This window comes from Choloepus didactylus, chromosome 9 (genome assembly GCF_015220235.1).
Source record: "Choloepus didactylus isolate mChoDid1 chromosome 9, mChoDid1.pri, whole genome shotgun sequence".
In the NCBI taxonomy this organism is placed as follows: domain Eukaryota; kingdom Metazoa; phylum Chordata; class Mammalia; order Pilosa; family Megalonychidae; genus Choloepus; species Choloepus didactylus.
In genome coordinates, this window is record NC_051315.1 from 64,617,864 (window position 1) to 64,643,249 (window position 25,386).

At 37.0% G+C, this 25,386-nt stretch overlaps 1 protein-coding gene across 2 annotated transcripts in view; it reads right to left on the reverse strand.

Annotated features, from left to right (window-relative positions):
* Positions 1–25,386, reverse strand: part of ATF2 (activating transcription factor 2) — a 122,415-nt gene that overhangs the window by 65,418 nt on the left and 31,611 nt on the right. For both annotated transcript variants that reach the window (XM_037849244.1, XM_037849243.1), the window contains exon 4: positions 4,315–4,384. In XM_037849244.1, the coding sequence (XP_037705172.1) occupies positions 4,315–4,384 (70 nt within the window). The remainder of the gene's footprint in view (positions 1–4,314; positions 4,385–25,386) is intronic.

Here is a 25,386-nt window from a genome sequence, read left to right on the forward strand (position 1 = left end):
TATAGTGATCTCTCTATATATAGTACTATGGTCTCCCTGTATCTTAGGTCATCAATACCTCCTCACTGCACTTTGAATAAAATCCAAACACATCTTTACACCATTTACAAAGTCCTGCAGGATATGAACTTTTTCCTACCTCTCTGACCTTTCTCTTACCTTTCTCCCCATTGATCATATATGCTCCAGCCACAACAGTCTTCATTTTATTCTTAAATACACTGAACCCATTCCTTCCTCGGGGTCTTTACATTTGCTGTTCCTTAGCTCAGAAAACTCTTTCCCATATATGTGCATGGTACACTCCCATATTTTATTCAGTCTTTGTTCGAATGTCACCTTATCAGAGAGTCATTCACTCATCAACCTGGATGAAGTAGCACCAACTGCTCAACACTAGATATCCTGTAAATTAAATCATAATGAGATACCACTACGTGTTCACTATGACTACAATTAAAAGGGGTGACAATAAAAAGTGTTAGTGAGGATATGGAGTAACTGGAATTCTCATACTCTGATGATGGGACCATAAATTGGTACATCCATTTTGTTTGGCAATATTTACCAAATCTGAATATAGTCATATATATCCTTTATCAGCAATTTCAGTCCTAAGTATATACCCATCAAAAATGAATGCTTATGTTCACTATAAGACATATATAAGACTGCCCAACCCAAACGAATTGAAAGCAGGGATGTGAACAGCTATTTGTACATCAATGTCCACAGCAGCGCTATTCACAATAGCCAAAAGGTAGAAGCAACCCAGGTGTCTATCCGCAGATGGAAAGGATAAAGAAAATGTGATAAATGCATAAAATGGAACATTACTCAGCCGTAAAAAGGAATGAAATTCTGATACATGCTACAACATCAGAAGATACAATCTTGAGTGAAATAAGCCAGACATACTTAAAATAACTAGAATATGCAAATTAAGAGACAGAAAGTAGAGTATAGGTTACCAGAGTGGGGGGTGGGGTGGGGAATAGGAAGTTAATACATAATGGATGCAGGGTCTCTATTTGGGGTGAAGGAAAAATTTCAGTAATGGAGGTGACAGTAAGCGGAACATGGTGAATATGATTGTGCTTCTGAATTATGTGATTGAGAAGGTTAATTTTATGTTTAGGTAAGTTACAATAGGAGGGGAGGCGGGGAGAGAGGGAGAGGGAGACAGAGAATAATAAATGCAGTATATTATCATGGACTGGACTGAATAACAGGAGAAAAATGCACAAAAGGACATTATTGGGACAATTGAAAAAACTGGAATATAGACTGTGTGCTTTATATCAATGTTAAATTTCCTGAACTTGATAATTGTACTTAATGTGGAATTGATGGAAGCCACTGATCAACTTTAACATAACTAGAAGGGGAAGATATTATATGCCTCCTGATACGATGTAATAGGAAGAGCAGAGCACCACCTCTAAAGTATTCTTGCCTAAAAATACTGCATCTTATTCCAAATAAACCTCTAGAATAAATTAGCAGCTTATAGGAAATACAGGAATTAGATGACACCATGAGGAAACAATCAGTTAATGGAATGTGGGGCAATCTACAGGAAAAATTACCTTTTTTGTGTAGTAAAAAAAAAAAAAAGAAAGAAAGAAAAAACAAAGCAAAAGAATGGGGGGAAGGAGACACTGTTAAAAAATAAAAGACCATAAAGGAGAAAAAAATTAATACAATGGACTTCATTAAAATTAGAAATATTTGCTCATCTAAAGACATTATAATGAAAACTAAGATGTAAACCACAATCTGGGAGAAAATATTTGTAAAACATATAACTGACTACAGACTGGTATCCAGGATATATAAAAAACTCAAACAACTCAATAATTAAAAGACAAACAACCCATTTTTTTTTAAATGGGCAAAATATTTAAAAAGACAATTCACAAAAGAAGGTATACAAATGGCCAATAAGCATGTGAAAAAGTGCTCATTTTTTCATTAGTCATCAAGGAAATGCAAATTAAAACCACAATGAGATGCCAGTATAAACACAGGAAAAGTGGCTAAAATGAAAAAAAAAAAAACTGACAACAGCAAATGTTAGCAAGAATATGGCATAATAGGATCTCTCAGATATTGTTGGTGGAAATGTAAAATGGTACACCCACTTTGTAAAACAGCTGGGTAATTTTCTAACATGTTAAAGATACATCCTATACATATGATCCAGCCATTACACTCTTGAGGTATTTACCCAAGAGAAAAGAAAAGCATGTGTTCATACAAAAATTTGTACATGAATGTTCACAACTTTATGTGCAATAGCTAAAAACGGGAAATAAATCAAATGCCTATAAGCAGATGAATGGATAAATGAGTTACAGAATGATGGAATATTACTCAGCAATGAGTTGGATTAACTACTGATAACATGGATAAATCTCAAAATAATTATTTGAAGTGAAAGAAGCCAGACAAAAACACATACTGTTTGATTCCATTTATTTAAAATTTTAGAAAATGCAAACTAATCTATATTTACAGAAAGCTGATTAGTGGTTGCCCACAGAAGAGGAATACAGAAAATCAGGAAGGAGGGATTACAAATCAGCATGAGGAAACTTTTGGGGGTGAGAGATACGTTTGTCATCATCACTGAGGTGATACTTTTATGGGTATGTATGTTGGACATCCTCACCTGGACTGGTGTTGATGCTGTCACAAACATTGGGACTGGCGGTTTGATGTGCTGAGCCCTCGAGCATGGGACTTGCCCTTATGAAGCTCATTACCACAAAGGAGAGTCTAAACTTGTATGTAATGGTGCCTAAGAGTCTCTCCCTGAGCACCTCTTTGTTGCTCAGATGTGGCCCTCTCTCTCTCTAACTGAGCCATCTCGACAGGTGAACTCGCTGCCCTCCCCTCTACGTGGGACCTGACTCCCAGGGATGTAAATCTCCCTGGCAATGCAGAGTATGACTCCCGGGGATGAATGTGGACCCGGCATCGTGGGACTGAGAGTATCTTCTTGACCAAAAGGGGGATGCAAAATGAGACGAAATAGTTTCAGTGGCTGAGAGATTCCAAATGGAGTCGAGAGGTCACTCTGGTGGACATTCTTATGCACTATATAGATAACACCTCTTAGGCTTTAATGTTTTGGAATAGCTAGAATACCTGAAACTACCAAACTCCAACCCAGCAGTCTGGACTCCTGAAGACAATTATATAATAATGTAGATTACAAGGGGTGACAGTGTGATTGTGAAGACCTTATGGTTCACACCCCCTTTATCTAGTGTATGGATGAGTGGAGGAATGGGGATAAAAACTAAAGGACAAATGGGGTGGGATGGGGGAATGATTTGGGTGTTCTTTTTTCACTTTTATTTTTTATACTTGTTCTGGTTCTTTCTGATGTAAGAAAAATGCTCAGAGATAGACTGTGGTGATGAACGCATAACTATGTTATCATACTGTGGACAGTGGATTGTATATCATGGATGATTGTATGGTGTGTGAATGTATTTCAATAAAACTGAATTTAATAAAAAACAAAAAACAAAAAACTGAATTTAATAAAAAAAAAAAAAGGAAAAAAAACTTACCAATTATAAATGATAAACAATAAACTGCACTATAAGTATGTGCAGTTTATTGTTTATCATTTATACCTTAATTTAAAATAGCAACTAAAAAAATGAAAACAAATGAAGCACTTTAATGCTTAAGTATGATTTATAGTCTGTATGTTTAATCACTTTTTAATTTCACTACACAAATTTCTTTCATTCTTCCTTAGTGTCTATACTTATTTTAAGATTAGGATAATTATAATAGCAACAGATTAATGATTTAATGGTTTGTTAAAAAACACTGAAATATTATTTTCTGAAACTGCTTCCCAGCATGCTCTGTATTAAAGATGTTAAATATAAGAACATTAATACATTAGTGATATTGTAAGAGGTAAATATCAGTTAATTTCAGAAGAGTTCAGTAAAGAAAACAATTTTCATACAAGATAATACATATTTGACTTCCAGTTAGGCAGTTTATCAATGATTTTCAGTCAAATGAATACCCTCTTAAACGCTGACTTTCTATCCAGGATTTCTAACTTTTATTACAAGGCTTAACTTTTTTTCCAAATTAGATTATACTTTTTAAAACTCAGATATGTAACTGAGGAAAAAGAAGCATTTCTTCCCAAAACTTTTCTGGTTTATTTTCATCCTAAATCCAAAATTTTAGAAAATTACATTATGAGAATCCTTTTAATGACAACATATTCTAAATATGAATATACAAAATGATTTAAAGAAATCTATATATTACCTGGCCACATCCAGGGGCAGTGCATAGAAAGGGTTTGTCATCACTCATATTCCACAGGTCCTTGTATTGCCTATAATAAAACAATAAGAAACAGCTTAACATTTTATAGTATGTATTTTTAAATAAGGAATAATTTAAAATGTAAATTTAATGATTTGATTTTCACTAAGCTTATCACCTTTTCTATTTGAATTAAAAATAAAACATGTTTATTGACTGCTTAACACTATGTTCCATCCTCTTATGAGAATAGACAAACATGTAACATGCAGATTTTGTACTTAAACAAAAAAGGATTTAGGAACCCTATCAGGCTAAATCTTTCCTGTTCAATTGTATAAAAGTTCTTTCAGTGAACTGAACAAAATTCATTCATTCAGAAAAAATATTAAATGAGCAAATACCATGCAGCCTTTTAAGGATCACACTGTGTCGTTACGGAAGTAGGTAGCAGAATTTCTACATAACAGAAATTAGTCCTAATCTAATCACTGTCCTAAATTCTAGTCCAATACTTCTGCCTACTGCCTGAACATTTCTGTCTAGATATTCCACTAAACATCAGTATGTCTAAGAACAAACTCTTAAATCCCTTTTCAAACTCAGGAAAAACCTATGTGCAAAGCTCTATGGAATACTCAAAGAGAAATATAAAAATAAAAGAGAACTAGATCCCAGCCTCAGAAGATCTACCCTATTTAGCAGAGATAAGACAGTATTAACATAAAAAATCTGTATCTCTAACTCTAATCTCTAAATCCTAGGTTTCTAATCGCGTGATGCATGTGTCAGTTTGAATGTATTATGTCCCCCCAAATGCCATTATCTTTGATGTAATCTTGTGTGGGCAGACTTTATCAGTGTTGATTAGATTGTAATTTTTTGAGTGTTTCTTTGGAGATGCGCCCCACCCAGCTGTGGGTGATGACTCTGATTGGGTAATTTCCATGGAGGTGTTGCTCCGCCCATTTGGGGTGGGTCTAAGTTGAGTCACTGGAGCCATATAAATGAGCTGATGGGCAGAGAGAACTCAGTGCAGCTGAGAGTGACATTTTGAAGAGGAGCTACAGTCAAGAGGGACACTTTAAAGAAAGCACAGGAACTGCAGATGAGAGACATTTTGAAAATGGCCATTGAAAGCAGACTCTTGCTCCGGAGAAGCTGAGAGAGGACAAATATCCCAAGTGCAACTAAGAGTGACATTTTTGAAGAACTGCAGCCTAGAGAGGAATGTCCTGGGAGAAAGCCATTTTGAAACCAGAACTCTGGAGCAGACGCCAGCCACGTGCCTTCCCAGCTAACAGGTTTTCCGGACACCACTGGCCATCCTCCAGTGAAGGTACTCAACTGCTGATGTGTTATCTTGAACACTTTATGACCTTAAGACTGTAACTGTGCAACCAAATAAACCCCTTTTTATAAAAGCCAATCCATTTCTGGTGTTTTGCATTCCGACAGCATTAGCAAACTAGAACAATGCAAATAGTCAATTTAATAGTAAATCATCCTTGTATAAAAATGTAGCTTATGTAGCTTATGAGGGGTGACAATGTGATTGGGAAAGCCATATGGACCACACTCCCCTTTGTCCAGTTTATGGATGGATGAGTAGAAAAATGGGGGGGGGGGGTGTGTGCACCCAGTGTTCTTTTTTACTTTAATTGTTCTTTCTCACTCTAAGTTTTATTCTTATTATTTTTGTGTGTGTGGTAATGAAAATGTCAAAAATTAATTTTGGTGATGAATGTACAACTATATAATGGTACTGTAAATAATTGAATGTATGCTTTGCTTTGTATGACTGTATGGTATATGAATATATCTCAATAAAAACAAATTAAAAAAAATAGTAAAGCATTCTGCCTTTGCAATATTCCAATCAAATGACTTCCCCTGCTTACCCACCGCTTCTTTAATTCAAGTCCTCATTATCAAATTTTCTCAGCTGGACTATTTTAATAGGTTCTTTTCTGATTTTTCTTCCTTCTTCTCTCCCATTTCATTCATTACTTCATTGTCCAATCTGTCTGGGCAGACACATACATTGTCTCCCAAATAGTCATTCCTGGCTTCCTCCTTATACAATAAATCCCTGCTTTATAACAAAGGAGCAATGTGCCCAGATTCAGGCAAAGATAATTTTTTTCTCCTATCTCTCTTAGAGCTGAGAGTGGACGATGTGATACATTTTTGACCAATAAGAATATAAGTGTAAGTCTGCTATGTGGTTTCTGGGAAAACCTTTCTTTTATCTGACAGAAAGACGTGCCTCTTTCTCCCGCTTTAAATGCTGATGGGCTGACTGGAGCTGCGGCAGCCTATCTTGTCATGGTAGGGTGACAAGCATGAAGCAAGGCCAAAAGAACCATAATGGAGCCAGCCCGGAACATTTGCCATCAAAGTCTATCTTTGGATTTACTGAGAAATATAAGCTTCTACTTGTTTAAACTACCATTAGTTGTATGTTTAATCACTTGTAGTCAAAAATATTCCTAACTGAAATATGGTCCAATAGAGTGCTGCTTTATTAGCCTTCTTAAATTTAACAGCTTTTATCTTGATACTCAACTGCTAAAAACTTGTGATACGTTCCTACAGCTTAGAGAACACATTCTAAACTCTTCTTCTTACCTACCCACTTTAAGCCCATCTTTCCAACCTCTTTCAAAAGTCTCACCTACCTAGTCCAATCTTTTTAAGCTATGTTGCTCACATTTCATGTTTCCATGGTGCTGTGCTTTCATTCTCACTGTTCCCTCCACCTCCATGTTATACAGCCTTCCTCCTTTTCCACATTCTACTTATCTTTCAAGTCAGAGCTTGGAAGATATCTCTAGAAAGAGTCCTTTCCTGATTATCTTGTCCAAAGTCACACCCTTTATTAGTGTTATATTTGTGACCAAACCTCAATTTTCTGAGTCCAAGTTTCAAAGCTATTGCTACCATTTTATGTGTTTCCTCCTAACCTAACAAAAACTTTGTCAAAAGTTTGATATGCCTTATTTTTAGGGAACCATACCGGTTCATAATAGTCACTACTTCATGTTTTAAGCATGCCCACAAACCATTTATCCATAACTCTACTGGAGGTCAATGCTAAGTGACTAGCTTATAGGAGTTTGGAATTCATCTTTTTCTGTTTTGTTCTGAAATGAAGCCATCAACTTCTTCCAGTGTTCCACTACTTTTTCATGTATCCTCATGACTTTTCAAAGATTCCTTATAAACAATTTCATAATCACAGCTGAAATTTTCAGTTTCCATCCCATTTAAAACAGCCACGTGCCTTCATATATTTAAACATCTTTACTTCCTTCTACACTTATCATTGCTTTTTTTCCAGTTTTAATGCTATTCTCTTCAAACCTCCAAAGGAAAATTGAGAATTCAGAAAGTATTCCCTGTTCCCCTTCTCCAGGGAACCACTTGATGTGCCTTCTGTCACTAAAGAGTAGTTTGCATTTTTCTAGAACTCCACATAATTATTTCGAGATTTCTCTAAATGATTTTATTATCAACAGTTAATTCCTTTTTGATGCTGAATAGTGTTCATTCTGCCACAATTTATCCATTCACCTGCATAGGGACATTTGGTTTATTCTGAATTTTTGTTATTACAAATGAAGCGCTTTTAAAAAAAATCATCTAACCTGAATGAGTGGGCTTCCCATTCCTCCCTAATAATGGATGTAGTGATTACTAGTAGCTGGCAATGTGTAAACAAACTTAAAAACCCCATTGTCAATTATAATTTTTACAAGTTTAAGTTAGTTCTGAATCTGAGTCTTCCTGTCACCATTCATATTCCTGGTCATGTCATTTATGTGCAGCCCTCTTCCCAGCTTCTATACTATTAAACGACATTGTGAACCAAATTCCCTATAAGGTCCCTATATGGTTCTTTAAATTGAATTTCTTGTTTTTTGTTGTTTTGAAATTACCATTAAGACTACATAACCAAATATCTTTTTCTTCTTTCCTTTTCATTTCCTTTTTGAATTTTTTTAAAACCATTTCATCCCTTTTGAAACCATATTCTCTTTGAGGAATAGTGCAATTTGGTCATTTCTCCCCAAGATTCCAATTATTCTACTTTACCATTTTTTTTCCATTATTGGTTAAAATAAAATTGAGGAGAGTATTCCCCTTCCATCACTTTCTGCATCTTTTAAAGTTATTAATAATGCATTAAAAAAGTCTTTTGCTGCTATGATTTTATAAGATTAAGACTGTAAGACTATCAACAAATATCTTGACCTCTTACCAGCATTGAAGCCTGTTTCGTAATTTGTATTAGGAAAACATCCTCTTAGTCCTCCATCTGGCTATAGCCTGGGCATACTATCACAAGGGTAGTACTTGGGTGCCTCTCCTTTTATCCTAACTCAGATGCAGAGTTCTTGCCTAAGAGATGTAATTTTCCACACAACAGATAATCTTTCTCCTTGTTATTAAAACTCTTTCCTTTAGCAGGTTACACCCTTTTACTGTGAAATTCAACAATCATGTTATTCAATTATCAAATAAGTGATTTATAAGACAACACGTTATATACACTGCATGATAAGAGAGAAATCCTGTTGTCAAGGAACAGTCAAAAGTTCCACCCCAATTACTTGAGAAATATATAAAATACTGTATCTTCAATTGTTAAATACTGAAAACACTTTAAAATATCTATAGTCTTAAATATTAACCCTGAACTTCTTGCTTATTATTTTTATTTCTAAAATTTGTGGGTAATTTCCTTAGCAATAGTTGTTCCTTCTGGATCTTACTTGTTATCTTATATAACACCCAGTTTTACCTAAGACTTTTTCCCCTTGAGATGTGAAACTAAAGCCTTCTTAATGAAGTTAAGAATGGTATACTTTTCATTCTAAAATCAGAATTAGCAGTCTAACTCCCTTTATCCATTGTATGGGCAGTTGAGTAATAAAGACAAAAGTATATAAATAAAAAGGGGAATAAGGGTTTTGGGATGTTTTGGGTGTTCTTTTTAACTTTTTCTTTATTTTAGAGAAATGAAAATGTTCTAAATTTGATTGTGGCGATGAATGCACAACTATATGATGGTACTATGAGCCACTGATTGTATACTTTGAATGGAGTATATTGTGTGTGAATTTATCTCAACAAAATTGCATTAAAAAAAAAGTCTAAAAAACCAATCTTTTTCTTTTATTGCGCTCTCTCTAAATAGCCATTTATATTAACCTCTTTTCTTCACCTCAGACCTTTAGTTCCCCCTATTTCCCTCAGTAGAAAGTCACCAATTAAAAATATTTCTCTTTCTTCTAAGAAATTAATAAAATTCCTCTGTTTGCTAGGGAATGTAAACACTTGTTTATATTCCCTTGAATTAAAATTGCTGACTCACACTCCATGAATTGTCATATAGTTCTCAAGGTACAGCATTTCAACTTTTTCTTGTTTCTTTATGATACTGGTGTTAAATCCTTTTAAAAGTCACACCTCAACTGAAACTCAGCAAGAGAAAAAAGGAAAGTGAGTTAGATTCCGAACTCCATAATGAATTAAAATGTGAGGACAGTGGAATGGTACTTGGCAATAAAAAGGAACAAATTAATGAAACTTGCAAAAACGTGGATGAATCTCAAAAACATTATGTTAAGGGGGTGACGTCAGCAACATGGCAACAGCTACTGAAAACTTCTCTCTAGAGATTCAATGAAAAAAAGGACAATTATGAATTGTTTGAAACTCTGGAGGAGGATATAGACTGGAAAAAGAACCTGCAAATGCCAAACTGAAGAAAGAGAAGAAATATCAGGTAGGAATTTTCCATCTCAGACCAGCCGGTCATCTCCCCTCCCCTTCATCAGTGTCTGTGTGGGAAAAGGACAGACTTAGCAAATAGGACCCCTCCCACCAGGGACACAGACTTGAAAATCTCACAGCAGTGAAAAATAGCCTCACTGTTTGAAGACCCGGTGGACAAGGGGAGGACATTTCATGGACCAGATCAGTGAGGGACAAAGCGACTGAGAAAACTTGGACAGAGACACTTTTCCAGCCTTGGGTCTGAAAGCCCTTCCCTCAATCTTGAGGGAAGCAGCAGCTGGCAGTTGTCTCCTTGCCTTGCAGACAGCTGGAGTGCTGGAGGTCAGCTGAAGGAGCACCTCATAGAGCCATATTTTGGCCAGCAAAGTGAGGGCACAGGAATTCTGCAGTTTCACCCAGCTGGGTCACACAAAGCCTGCGCTCAAGAGGCAAAGCAACCTCTGACGATGATTAAGTTACCGAACAGTGCCATCTGCTGAACAGTCTACAAGCCCTGTACAGAAACCCAGCTTTGTTTTGGCTGAGAAATAGGGAAGACCCAACTGTAAAAGCAGAGCCCCAAAACAAACCCAGGTCTTGCTAGCATGTGGAAAACAAGAGCAAAACTGGAGGCCAGCAGATTTGTATTACCACACACAGTGAACTTGCTGGGGTGCCCAGTGCCTACCTCCCATCCCTGTGAACACCTGATTTGGGAGGGAAAGCTGGGGGCAGAGCGAATCTGACAACTGGCCAGGGAGAAAAAAAAGAAAAGAATACAATTAGAAATGAGTAACAATCAGAGACTTAGAAAATTCACAAATACCTGGAGGTTAAACAACACACTCCTAAACAATCAGTGGGTTAAAGAAGAAATAGCAAGAGAAATTGCTAAATATATAGAGACGAATGAAAATGAGAACACAACATACCAAAACCTATGGGATGCAGCAAAAGCAGTGCTGAGGAGGAAATTTATAGCCCTAAACACATATATTAAAAAAGAAGAAAGAGCCAAAATCAAAGAACTAATGGATCAACTGAAGAAGCTAGAAAATGAACAGCAAACCAATCCTAAACCAAGTAGAAGAAAAGAAATAACAAGGATCAGAATATGTCTCGGAGTGGGTTTATTTGGGTTTATTCTATTTGGAGTTCGCTGAGCATTTATGATTTGTGTATTTATGTTGTTTAGAAGATTTGGGAAGTTTTCCCCAACAATTTCTTTGAATACTCTTCCTAGACCTTTACCCTTTTCTTCCCCTTCTGGAACACCAATGAGTCTTATATTCAGACGTTTCATATTATCTATCATATCCCTGAGGTCCATTTTGATTTTTTCCATTTTTTTCCCCATTCTTTCTTTTATGCTTTCATTTTCCATTCTGTCATCTTCCAGGTCACTGATTCGTTGTTCAACTTCCTCTAGTCTTGTACTATGAGTGTCCAGAATCTTTTTAATTTAGTCAACAGTTTCTTTAATTTCCATAAGATCATCCATTTTTTTATTTAGTCTTGCAATGTCTTCTTTACGCTCTTCTAGGGTCTTCTTGATATCTTTTGTATCCCATACTATGGTCTCACTGTTCATCTTTAGTTCTTTGAGTAGCTGCTATAGGTGCTGTGTCTCTTCTGATCTTTTGATTTGGTGCTTGGGCTTGGGTTATCCGTATCGTCTGGTTTTTTCACATGCTTTATAATTTTCTGTTGTTTTTGGCCTCGTGGCATTTGCTGAACTTGATAGGATTCTTTTAGGATCTGTAGACCAATTGAAGTCCTTATCTCTAATTTATCAGATCTACAGCTTCGTGGAGTACACTTTCTTTAACTAACCAGCAGGTGGCATCCACGTGCCACCTGTTCTCCACAAGCCAGTTCTCCCCTGCTTAACCTTTTTGGTGAGTGGGGGAGTGAGTCTTGTGGGGTCCAATTGGTGTACCAAGCTTGCGTGTGTAGTTGGTGTTGCCTGCCCTGTATATGGGGCGTGTTTCTGGGCAGTCAGGGAGGGGGGCTTCACAGGGGAATTCTACCAAACTTTCCAGAAAGAACTGACACCAGTCTTACTCAAACTCTTTCAAAACATTGAAGAAAATGGAACACTACCTAACTCATTTTATGAAGCTAACATCAATCTAATACCAAAACCAGGCAAAGATGCTACAAAAAAGGAAAACTACCGGCCAATCTCCCTAATGAATATAGATGCAAAAATCCTCAACAAAATACTTGCAAATCGAATCCAAAGACACATTAAAAAAATCATACACCATGACCAAGTGGGGTTCATTCCAGGCATGTAAACATGGTTCAACATAAGAAAATCAATCAATGTATTACAACACATTAACAAGTCAAAAGGGAAAAATCAATTGATCATCTCAATAGATGCTGAAAAAGCATTTGACAAAATCCAACATCCCTTTTTGATAAAAACACTTCAAAAGGTAGGAATTGAAGGAAACTTCCTCAACATGATAAAGAGCATATATGAAAAACCCACAGCCAGCATAATACTCAATGGTGAGAGACTGAAAGCCTTCCCTCTAAGATCAGGAACAAGACAAGGATGCCCGCTGTCACCACTGTTATTCAACATTGTGCTGGAAGTGCTAGCCAGGGCAATCTGGCAAGACAAAGAAATAAAAGGCATCCAAATTGGAAAAGAAGAAGTAAAACTGTCATTGTTTGCAGATGATATGATCTTATATCTAGAAAACCCTGAGAAATCGACGATACAGCTTCTAGAGCTAATAAACAAATTTAGCAAAGTAGCGGGATACAAGATTAATGCACATAAGTCAGTAATGTTTCTATATGCTAGAAATGAACAAACTGAAGAGACACTCAAGAAAAAGATACCATTTTCAATAGCAACTAAAAAAATCAAGTACCTAGGAATAAACTTAACCAAAGATGTAAAAGACCTATACAAAGAAAACTACATAACTCTACTAAAAGAAATAGAAGGGGACCTTAAAAGATGGAAAAATATTCCATGTTCATGGATAGGAAGAATAAACGTCATTAAGATGTCAATTCTACCCAAACTCATCTACAGATTCAATACAATCCCAATCAAAATTCCAACAACCTACTTTGCAGACTTGGAAAAGCTAGTTATCAAATTTATTTGGAAAGGGAAGATGCCTCGAATTGCTAAAGACGCTCTAAAAAAGAAAAACGAAGTGGGAGGACTTACACTCCCTGACTTTGAAGCTTATTATAAAGCCACAGTTGCCAAAACAGCATGGTACTGGCACAAAGATAGACATATAGATCAATGGAATCGAATTGAGAATTCAGAGATAGACCCTCAGATCTAGGGCCGACTGATCTTTGATAAGGCCCCCAGAGTCACTGAACTGAGTCATAATGGTCTTTTCAACAAATGGGGCTGGGAGAGTTGGATATCCATATCCAAAAGAATGAAAGAGGACCCCTACCTCACCCCCTACACAAAAATTAACTCAAAATGGACCAAAGATCTCAATATAAAAGAAAGTACCATAGAACTCCTAGAAGATAATGTAGGAAAACATCTTCAAGACCTTGTATTAGGCGGCCACTTCCTAGACTTTACACCCAAAGCACAAGCAACAAAAGAAAAAATAGATAAATGGGAACTCCTCAAGCTTAGAAGTTTCTGCACCTCAAAGGAATTTCTCAAAAAGGTAAAGAGGCAGCCAACTCAATGGGAAAAAATTTTTGGAAACCATGTATCTGACAAAAGACTGATATCTTGCATATATAAAGAAATCCTACAACTCAATGACAATAGTACAGACAGCCCAATTATAAAATGGGCAAAAGATATGAAAAGACAGTTCTCTGAAGAGGAAATACAAAGGGCCAAGAAACACATGAAAAAATGTTCAGCTTCACTAGCTATTAGAGAGATGCAAATTAAGACCACAATGAGATACCATCTAACACCGGTTAGAGTGGCTGCCATTAAACAAACAGGAAACTACAAATGTTGGAGAGGATGTGGAGAAACTGGAACTCTTATTCATTGTTGGTGGGACTGTATAATGGTTCAGCCACTCTGGAAGTCAGTCTGGCAATTCCTTAGAAAACTAGAAATAGAGTTACCATTCGATCCAGCGATTGCACTTCTCGGTATATACCCGGAAGATCGGAAAGCAGTGACACGAACAGATATCTGCACGTCAATGTTCATAACAGCATTATTCACAATTGCCAAGAGATGGAAACAACCCAAATGTCCTTCAACAGATGAGTGGATAAATAAAATGTGGTATATACACACGATGGAATACTACACGGCAGTAAGAAGGAACAATCTCGAGAACACAGCATAAAATCTGTAAGTAAAACCTGTGGAACCAAGTCCTGAGACCCCCTCCCCCATAGCCCGAGCTGCGGAGCCTCGTGGTGCCAGAGAGAAGCTCTCTCCCAGCAAGCGAATACAGCTCAGCTGAGCTCCAACTGGGGTTTTAAGTAGCGAGTGTGAACTGCTCACTACAGGTACGCAGCCCCAAAAAACAGACAGAGGCTTTGGGTGACGACTGACCTGGGAGAGCCGGAGGGTCGCCTTGACTGGGTCTGAAGGGGACTATCTGTTTCTTTTTCGGCTCAGTGGAGAAAGCCCCAGTCATTTTAAGTTTCCAGGGCTGTGACTCGGGGGGGGGGAAGGGCGGAGACACCACAAGCAGAGAGAGAGACCATTGAAATGCTAATGACCTCCACCTGGGGGCTCTGTCTTCTCTAGGAGGAAAGGGGTGGGGCCCTTTCCATTCAGAACCAGACCCCAGAGCCTGGGGGAACACAGCCACACCTCCTCACACCAGTCAAGAATTATAGGCTAACAGGCGTCACCTGCTGGGCAGAAAAGCACAGTGACCCAAGGCATCAAAGGGTGGAGCAATTTTCTAAGACACACCCGCAGGGAAACCAGATACTGAATATTTCTTCCCTCTGTTCTGGTCTGGGAAAACCTGATTTGGATAAACAAGGAAACCATGACTAGACAACAGAAAATTACAACCTACACTAAGAAAAACAAAGTTATGGCCCAGTCAAAGGAACAAACGTACACTTCAACTGAGATACAGGAATTTAAACAACTAATGCTAAATCAACTCAAAAAGTTTAGAGAAGATATTGCAAAAGAGATAGAGGCTGTAAAGGAAGCACTGGACCTGTATACGGCAGAAATCAAAAGTTCAAAAAACCTACTGGTAGAATCTATGGAAATGAAAAGCACAACACAAGAGATGAAAGACACAATGGAAACATACAACAACAGATCTCAAGAGGCAGAAGAAAACACTCAGGAACTGGAGAACAAAACACCTGAAAGCCTACACACAAAGGAGCAGATGGAGAAAAGAATGAAAAAATATGAGCAACGTCTCCGGGAACTCAAAGATGAAACAAAGTACAATAATGTACGTATCATTGGTGTCCCAGAAGGAGAAGAGAGGGGAAAGGGGGCAGAAGCAATAATAGAGGAAATAATTCATGAAAATTTCCCATCTCTTAAGAAAGACATAAAATTACAGATCCAAGAAGCGCAGCGTACTCCAAACAGAAGAGATATGAATAGGCCTACGCCAAGACACTTAATAATCAGATTATCAAATGTCAAAGACAAAGAGAGAATCCTGAAAGCAGCAAGAGAAAAGCAATCCATTACATACAAAGGAAGCTTAATAAGACTATGTGCGGATCTCTCAGTAGAAACCATGGAGGCAAGAAGGAAGTGGTGTGATATGTTTAAGATACTGAAAGAGAAAAACCACCAACCAAGAATCCTGTATCCAGCAAAGCTGTCCTTCAAATATGAGGGAGAGCTCAAAATATTTTCTGATAAACAGACAATGAAAGACTTTGTGAACAAGATACCTGCCCTACAGGAAATACTAAAGGGAGCACTACAGGGTGATAGAAGACAGGAGTGTGTGGTTTGGAACACAATTTTGGGAGATGGTAGCACAACAATGTAAGTACACTGAACAAAGGTAACTATGAATACGGTTGAGAGAGGAAGATGGGGAGCACGTGAGACACCACAAGAAAGGAGAAAAGATAATAACTGGGACTGTGTAACTTGGTGAAATCTAGAGTATTCAACAATTGTGATAAAATGTACAAATATGTTCTTTTACAAGGGAGAACAAGCAAATGTCAACCTTGCAAGGTGTTAAAAATGGGGAGGCATTGGGGGAGGGATGCAATCAGCATAAACTAGAGACTGTAACTAATAGAATCATTGTATTATGCTTCCTTTAATGTAACAAAGGTGATATACCAAGGTGAATGCAGATAAGAGGGGGGGATAGGGGAGGCATGTTAGACACTTGACATTGGTGGTATTGTCTGATTCTTTATGGTGGGTAATGTCCATGATCAACTGTACAAATACTAGAAATCACTTCATGAACCAGAACAAATGTATGACAATACAACTAGAAGTTAATAATAGAGGGGCATATAGGAAAGAACTATATACCTATTACAAACTATATACTACAGTTAGTAGTATTTCAACATTTTTTCATAAACAGTAACAAACGTACTATATCAATACTAGGAGTCAACAATTGAGGGAGGTTGGTTAGGGATAGGGGAGGATTAGAGTTTCCTTTTCTTTTTTTCTTTTTTCATGTTTCACTTTATTTCTTGTCTGGAGTAATGAAAAGTTTCTAAAAATTGAACAAAAATTAAGTGTGATGGATGCACAGCTGTATGAGGGTACCCAGGGGCAAGTGATTGTATACTTTGGATCTTTGGATAATTTTATGGTATCTGAACAATCTCAATAAAAATGAAAAAAAAAAAAAAAAAAAACAGATGAGTGGATAAATAAAATGTGGTATATACACACGATGGAATACTACACGGCAGTAAGAAGGAACAATCTCGTGAAGCACATGACAACATGGATGAACCTTGAAGACATAATGCTGAGCGAAATAAGCCAGGCACAAAAAGAGAAATATTATATGCTACCACTAATGTGAACTTTGAAAAATGTAAAACAAATGGTTTATAATGTAGAATGTAGCGGAACTAGCAATAGAGAGCAATTAAGGAAGGGGGAACAATAATCCAAGAACAGATAAGCTATTTAACGTTCTGGGGATGCCCAGGAATGACTATGGTCTGTTAATTTCTGATGGATATAGTAGGAACAAGTTTACAGAAATGTTGCTATATTAGGTAACTTTCTTGGGGTAAAGTAGGAACAGGTTGGAAGTAAAGCAGTTAGGTTAGTTGTCTTTTTCTTACTCCCTTGTTATGGTCTCTTCGAAATATTCTTTTATTGTATTTTTTTTTAAATTTTTTTTTTCATAGAGTTGATTTAAAGTTGGAAAAAAAGTTAAAAAAAAAAAAAAAAAAAGGGAAAAAAATATGTACTGCCCCCTTGAGGAGCCTGAGGAGAATGCAGGGGTATTGGCCTACCCCACCTTGATGGTTGCTAACATGACCACAGACATAGGGACTGGTGGTTTGATGGGTTGAGCCCTCTACCATAGGGTTTACCCTTGGGAAGACGGTTGCTGCAAAGAAGAGGCTAGGCCTCCCTGTAATTGTGCCTAAGAGTGTCCTCCCGAATGCCGCTTTGTTGCTCAGATGTGGCCCTGTCTCTCTAGCTAAGCCAACTTGAAAGGTGAAATCACTGCCCTCCCCTCTACGTGGGATCAGACACCCAGGGGAGTGAATCTCCCTGGCAACGTGGAATATGACTCCTGGGGAGGAATGTAGACCTGGCATCGTGGGACGGAGAATATCTTCTTGACCAAAAGGGGGGATGTGAAAGGAAATGAAATAAGCTTCAGTGGCAGAGAGATTCCAAAAGGAGCCGAGAGGTCACTGTGGTGGGCACTCTCATGCACAATTTAGACAACGCTTTTTAGGTTCTAAAGAATTGGGGTAGCTGGTGGTGGATACCTGAAACTATCAAACTACGACCCAGAACCCATGAATCTCAAAGACAATTGTATAAAAATGTAGCTTATGAGGGGTGACAATGCGATTGGGAAAGCCATAAGGACCACACTCCACTTTGTCTAGTTTATGATGGATGAGTAGAAAAACAGGGGAAGGAAACAAACAAACAAACAGACAGAGGTACCCAGTGTTCTTTTTTACTTCAATTGCTCTTTTTCACTTTAATTATTATTCTTGTTATTTTTGTGCGTGTGCTAATGAAGGTGTCAGGGATTGATTTAGGTGATGAATGTACAACTATGTAATGGTACTGTGAAGAATCGAATGTACGATTTGTTTTGTATGACTGCGTGGTATGTGAATATATCTCAATAAAATGAAGATTAAAAAAATGAGGGAGAGTTTATAATATTTACAGATAAACAGACACTGAGAGAGTTCATGAACAGGAGACCTCCTTTACAGGAAATACTTAAAGGAGTGCTACAAACAGATAGGAAAAGACAGGATAGAGAGGTTTGGAGAAGAGTGTAGAAATGAAGATATCAGGAGATTTTCTAAAGAGAGTAGATATTGGACATTTGATGTTGAAGGAGTATAGAATGCTCTAGAGAATTAATTGCATAGACCCAGAAATGGATAGCACAATACTGTGTGATGGTAGCACAATATTATAAGTACACTGAAAAAAGATGACTGTGAATACAGCTGAAAGTGGAAGGTTAGGGGTCTGTATGATACCAGAAGGAAAGATAAAAGATAAAGACTGGGACTGTATAACTTAGTGAAACCTAAAGTAGTCAATGAGTGTGATTAAATGTACTAATATAAGAATGTTTGCATGAGGGAGCAGCAAGAAGTTATGAAATTGTGAGGTATGGAACTAGGTGAATGGACCATGAAGACAGTAGGTTGAGTGAAATAAGCCAGAAATGAAAAGACAGACATTATAATGCCTCACTAACATGCACTAACAATAATGTGTAAACTCTGAGAATTGAATCTGGAAGCATGGGTTATAAGGGGAAGGCTTATGTGAAGGTTCCCAGATTGTAAGTTCTTATAGCAGTCACATTTTTTCATGAGTTGTAACAGTTATCTCTAAAATTTGAGATTCTGAGCTGTTCGTTTGTGTCATGGTTAGTTCCTGGAGCTTCGGGTGTCTGTGTGGCACCTGAGACTCAGAGCCAGAGTTCAGCAGCTGTGAGTGTCGGCATTGCCCCATGAATCAACTGTTAAAAAGGCTGAAAAGGAGATCAGCCTTCGATTGTAGACATGAACGAAATGGACTTGGTTGAGATTGGGGTAGATCAGACTAAAGGGTTGTTCTAGTTTGCTAATGCTGCCAGAATGCAAAACACCAGACATGGATTGGCTTTTATAAAAAGGGGTTTATTTGGTTACACAGTTACAGTCTTAAGGCCATAAAGTGTCCAAGGTAACACATAAGCAATTGGGTACTTTCACTGGAGGATGGCCAGTGGTGTCCGGAAAACCTCTGTTAGCTGGGAAGGCATGTGGCTGGTGTCTGCTCCAAAGTTCTGGTTTCAAAATGGCTTTCTCCCAGAACGTTCCTCTCTAGGCTGCAGTTCCTCAAAAATGTCACTCTTAGTTGCACTTGGGATATTCGTCCTCTCTCAGCTTCTCCAGAGCAAGAGTCTGCTTTCAATGGCCGTCTTCAAACTGTCTCTCATCTGCAGCTCCTGTGCTTTCTTCAAAGTGTCCCTCTTGGCTGTAGCTCCTCTTCAAAACATCACTCACAGCTGCATTGAGTTCCCTCTGCCCATCAGCTCATTTACATGGCTCCACTGATCAAGGCCCACCCTGAATGGGTAGCGCGACACCTCCATGGAAATATCTAATCAGAGTCATCACCCACAGCTGGGTGGGGCACATCTCCAAAGAAACACTCAAAGAAATCTAATCAACACTGATAATGTCTGCCCACACAAGATTACATCAAAGATAATGGCGTTTGGGGGACATAATACATTCAAACTGGTACAAGGGTAGAGGACGATATTAACCATGTTTTAATAAGAATTTGGCTTCTGTGTGGGACCAAAGGAAGAGATGGTTACATGGTGCAAAATCTATATTTTCTGTAGCACACTATATAATTTAACTTGTATGGTCAATTTACTCAAATGCGATAATTACATGGAACTTTTAGGGAGTGGAACCTTGTTGGTTTGCACAGGTTAGCATGAAGCCCTGATACGACTCAGAGTAATTTGGGCAGAGAATAAAAAGTATTTGCAAAGCCCCCTTGAGGTACTGTGGAAAAATGTGGAAATATTGAACTCCCCAGCTCGGGAATTCCTGATATTCTTGCAAGCTTTGGGGACCACCAGCTTAGGAGGATATCCCTTTTTTGTTTTTAGTTTATTAGAATAGTTAGAAGGAAATATCTGAAACTGTTGAACGGCAATCCACTATCCTTGATTCTTGAAGGTGCTCATATAACTACATAGCTTATATGGTGTGACCGTGTGATTGTGAAAACCTTATGGCTCATACTCCCTTTACCCAGTGTATGGACAAATGAGTAGAAAAATGGGGACAAAAAGTAAATGAATAATATGGAGGATGGGGGTATGGGACATTTTGGGTGTTTTTACTTTAATTTTTATTCTTATTTTTATTTTTTGAAGTAACAATTTCCAAAAATTGATTGTGGTAATGAATGGACAACTATATGATGATACTGTGAACAACTGTTTCACACTTTGGATGACTGTATGGTATGTGAATATATTTCAATTAAAAATTTTTTATTTTTTGGAGTAATGAAAATGTTCAAAAATTGATTGTGGTGTTGAATGCACAACTATATGATGAAACTGTGAACTGTTGTACACTTTGGATGATTGCATTGTATGTGAATATATTTCAATAAAATTACATTAAGAAAACATTATGTTAAGAGTCAGTTCTAGAGAGACTCCCATATTGTTCATTCATTATTTTCTTCATATCCTTTAGTTCTTTCTCTGTATTTTCTGTTATCTCCTTGAGCATACTGAAGATTGTTATTTTAAAGTCTCTGTCTGCTAAGTTCAGAGGCTGGTCCTCTTCATTGATGGTTTCTAGATTTTTACCTTGTTCCTTTAGATGGGCCATCATTTCCTGTTTCTGTCTGTCTTGTAATCTTTTTTTGCACACTGTACATTTTAATATTTTAGTGTTCACTCTGGGATTTAATCCCTGAGCTCTCTGTTACTTAAGTTTGTATCCAGCTACTGCTATGACAGGTTTTCTTGAAAGCCAGGAGCTTATTTTAAACAAGCCAAAGCAAAAGGCACATTTTAGTCTTTGCAAATTGACTCTGCTTTGGTGGTCTCTTCAGATCTTAGCCCTCCAAGCAAGATCAGCCCTCCAAGCAAGATCAGCCTCAGGCTGAATGATTTCAATTGTTTTCCCTTAAGTTCTCTGACTCTTTTTTCTGTCAACTCTAATCTGCTGTTGAATACCTCTAAGGAAGTTTTAATTTCTGTTACTGGGGTCGCCAGCTTGGTTTCCTTTCCACAGTTTCCATCTCTCTATTGATATTTTGTGTTCATCTATGGTTTTCCTGATTTCCTTTAGTTATTTGTCCGTGTCTTCTTTTAGCTCCTTGAGCCTATTTAGGACCATTTTTAAAAATCTTTGTCTGGTATGTCTCAGGTCTGGTCCTCCTCATTAATGGTTTCTAATGCTTTAATCTTCTCCTCTGCCTAGGCCATCACTTCCTGTTTCTTTGCGTGTTGTAACTTTTTGTTGAAACCTGGACATTTTGATATTTTAATGTATTATTTATGGAATTCGAACCCTGAGATATCTGCTCTTTAACCTGTATCCAGCTAGTATGGCAGAGCTTTCCTTGAATGCCAGGAGCTAACCAAAAAGAAAAAAGGAAGGAAGGAAGAAAAAATAGAAAACACCTTTCCCAGCCTTTGCAGATTGACCTGTGTGAGTACTCTCTTTCAAGATTTATTTACACAGTGAGTTTAGAGAATAGGACCAGGTGAAAGTGTAGGAGCCTCCCTGATCCTTTCTGCGCATGCCTCGTCTTGGGCATGCACATGTGACCCTAGGAATTCCCCTGTATACCCAATTCCAAGTACCCCTCTTCCCTAGGAAACAGTTTCCTATGGTCCTGGGCACTGCACTGTATGTCCTACAGGCAGCACAACTTTACTGCTCTCCAAAGGAGAGTAGGAGTGCTCAATGAGTTGCCTTCTTCATACAGGCCAAGTCCTGGAGTCCCTCAGGCCACCACCAGACAGAATGGCTAGATATACATGCTCCCAGTATGTACACAGGGTTACTCTGCTTCCTCTGGAATGGGAACCAGGAATCCAGGCACTGAGATCACAGGCTAACTCTGTGCCAAACCAGTGAGGGATGGTAGAGGAGACAGCCAACTGGGGCTCCAGGAGATTCTTCTGCCTTTTAATAGCCTTTTTCTTGATTTGGCATTTGCCCTTTAAAAACAGTTTTTTATTTCCGGAACTTAGAGAGATGTCTCTGCCAGTTCATGCTGTGTTCAAAGCTTCTGTGGGGGATGGAGCCCTAAAGCATCTCACTTCACCATCTTAATCAGGACAGGGCCTCCTTAAGTGCTTCTTAAATTTTTACAAACCAAGGCATAGTGGCATGAAAATGTATAAATATGAACAAAATTACTCTATAAGACTGGCTCTGATTACCCACTAAATTAAATTTGTATAAATTGATAATAAATCCAGCAGATCTTAAACAGCGTCCTTTGCACTTTTAAAAACCTGAGGATCCCTGCCCAAAGAACTTCTGTTTACATGCATTACCTATCAATATTGACCACATCAGAAATTAAAACTGAGAAATTCTTAAAATATTATTTAAAAAACAATGAACTTATATATTAATACGAATAAAATTTGTACGAAAACTAAATATATTTTTCAAAAAAAATTTAGGGAAAAGAGAGGCATTATTTTACATTTTTGCAAATCTCTAATGTTTGGTTTAATAGAAAAGTCAGCTGGATTCATATTTGCTTCCTGCATTCAATCTGTTGTGGTATCACTGTAGTGTAGCTTCAAGAAAAGTATACTGTAAGCTTGTGAGAGAATCAGAGTAGAAAATAGGCAAACAACATCTTAGATTTATTATGAAAATGGTTTTGACACCACACCTGTTCTGAAATGATCTCAGGTACCAGATTCTTGAACCACATTTTAAGTATTTTTTGTACAGCCTTTGAAAATACATCTCAATCTCAGGGAGAACACATTCAACTAAAGTATGATATTAGTTGCAGATTTTTTATACACACCATTTATCAGATTAAGATGAAGTTTCCTTCTATCCCTAGTGTCCTGAGAGTTTTAATCATGGATAGGTATTGAACTGTATCAAATGCTTTTACTGCATCTTTTGAGAGGATTATATTTTTTGTCTTTTAATATTTTAATGTAAATTATACTGAAAGATTTTCTATTGATAATCTAACCTGAATTTCTGGAATAAATCCCACATGGTTATAATGTACTATTCTCTTTATCTAACACCAGATTCTATTTGCTAATATTTTGACTAGGATTTTTACATACTTTAAGTATGAAGGTTATATTGTCTTTATAAAAGACATGACACATATTAACTCTTGTATTCTCTGGGAGAATCTGTGTAAGATTCATATTAATTCTTCCTTAAATGTTGGAGGAATTCATCAATGACACTATCTGACCTTGAGGTTTTCATGGTGAGAAGTTCATAAAATTACAAATTTAATATCTTTCACAGATACAAACTATTCGGGGTTATTCTTTTCATGTATCAATTTTGTTCTCAAAAACTTCTGCCATTTTATCAAATTTTAAAATGTAAAACATAATGATTCATAATATCCTTTTTTTGAAATATCTACCAGGAAAAAAATTTCCACAAGAAATCAAAGAAGGCCCAAATAAAGGAGGATATAATATGTTAACTAATTAGAAGACTCAATGTAAGATAACAATTCCACCCAAAACAGAGATAAAATACAGTAACAAAACAAATCTAAGCAAGTTTTATGTGTTTCAGTGGAGAAAGGATAATCTTTCCAATAACTGGTGTTAAAAAGTTCATATAGCAGTAGTATTTTACTTGACTAATAACATTGTAATATTATTCTCCTTTCAACACTAGTTTACTAATCCTTCATTTTCTTCCTATCAGTGGTTCCCAAATCATATCCTATAGGCATATTAATAGCTGTTATAGAAAAAATGGTCTATGGCCAAACAAATTTAGGAAATGCTGTAGTATGTGGGCTTCATTTTTTGCAGTACTTTTCACAGCCTTTAATTCTATGTCAGTTGAATATTTAGAAGGAAAAAAAAATGAACCATCACCTCTATCTCACATCATACCAGAAATTAAATCGCAGTAGACACAAATCTAAATATGAAAGGGAAAGTAATGAAGTTTCTAAAAGGAAAAAAAAAACAAAACAGGAAAAATCTTTATGATTTGGGATAGGCAAAGGTTTCTGAAATAGGACACAAAAGGCATAGTCCATAAAAGAAAAGATTGATAAAGTAAATTTACTCTATACAGTGCACTTTATTCTATATAAGTTGTATCTCAATAAAAAGCAAAAAGCTAAAAAAATGAAATAATATATCTAACCAAACACTAAGATACAAGAAAAAAGTTGTACAGGTAACTTTATCAAGATACTGTGTTTCAGGAAAACTTAATTTTTCTGATTTGAGGTCAAAAACTACATAAAAAAAGGGAAAACAATGAAAGAATACGTGTATTTTAAAAATGACTGAACCTCAAGGGACTCTATGTAGAGGTGGAATAAGAGATTCAAAGAAACTCTGGTAGACAGCACACCACTAGGGAGTTCTCTGAAGAAAGAACTTCCTTCTAAAGAAAGTCATACAACCAAACAATTAAAAAACTCCCCTCAACTGAAAATTGGTAAACAAAGTGAGAACATCAGCATTTTATGTTGGCCTTTCTGCATGAATTGTATTTCAGTAACCAAATAATACATGAAAGAAAAATTCTTTGTAGAAGAATTTCAACTAATAAATGCAGGAAGAATGAGATGATTAGAAAATCACCTTTATCCCCAATGAAATAATGAACCTAAGCAACTATCATTAATGTCTGGTAAAACCATTAAGAGAAAAGGTGATGGGGAACTTTATAATGGTTGGAGCAGGCTGGCAACACCTGACTATAGGTTAGTCTTAAATTTTAACATCACTAAAATTGGGACAAACTGACATTATATGCCTCCTGATACAATGCCATAGAAAGTACATAAGAAGAATTCTTGCAAAAAAAAAGTGAAACCTGAAATTGAATTAAGCCTCTCTAGACTCAATTACAAGGAAATTCAGAAGA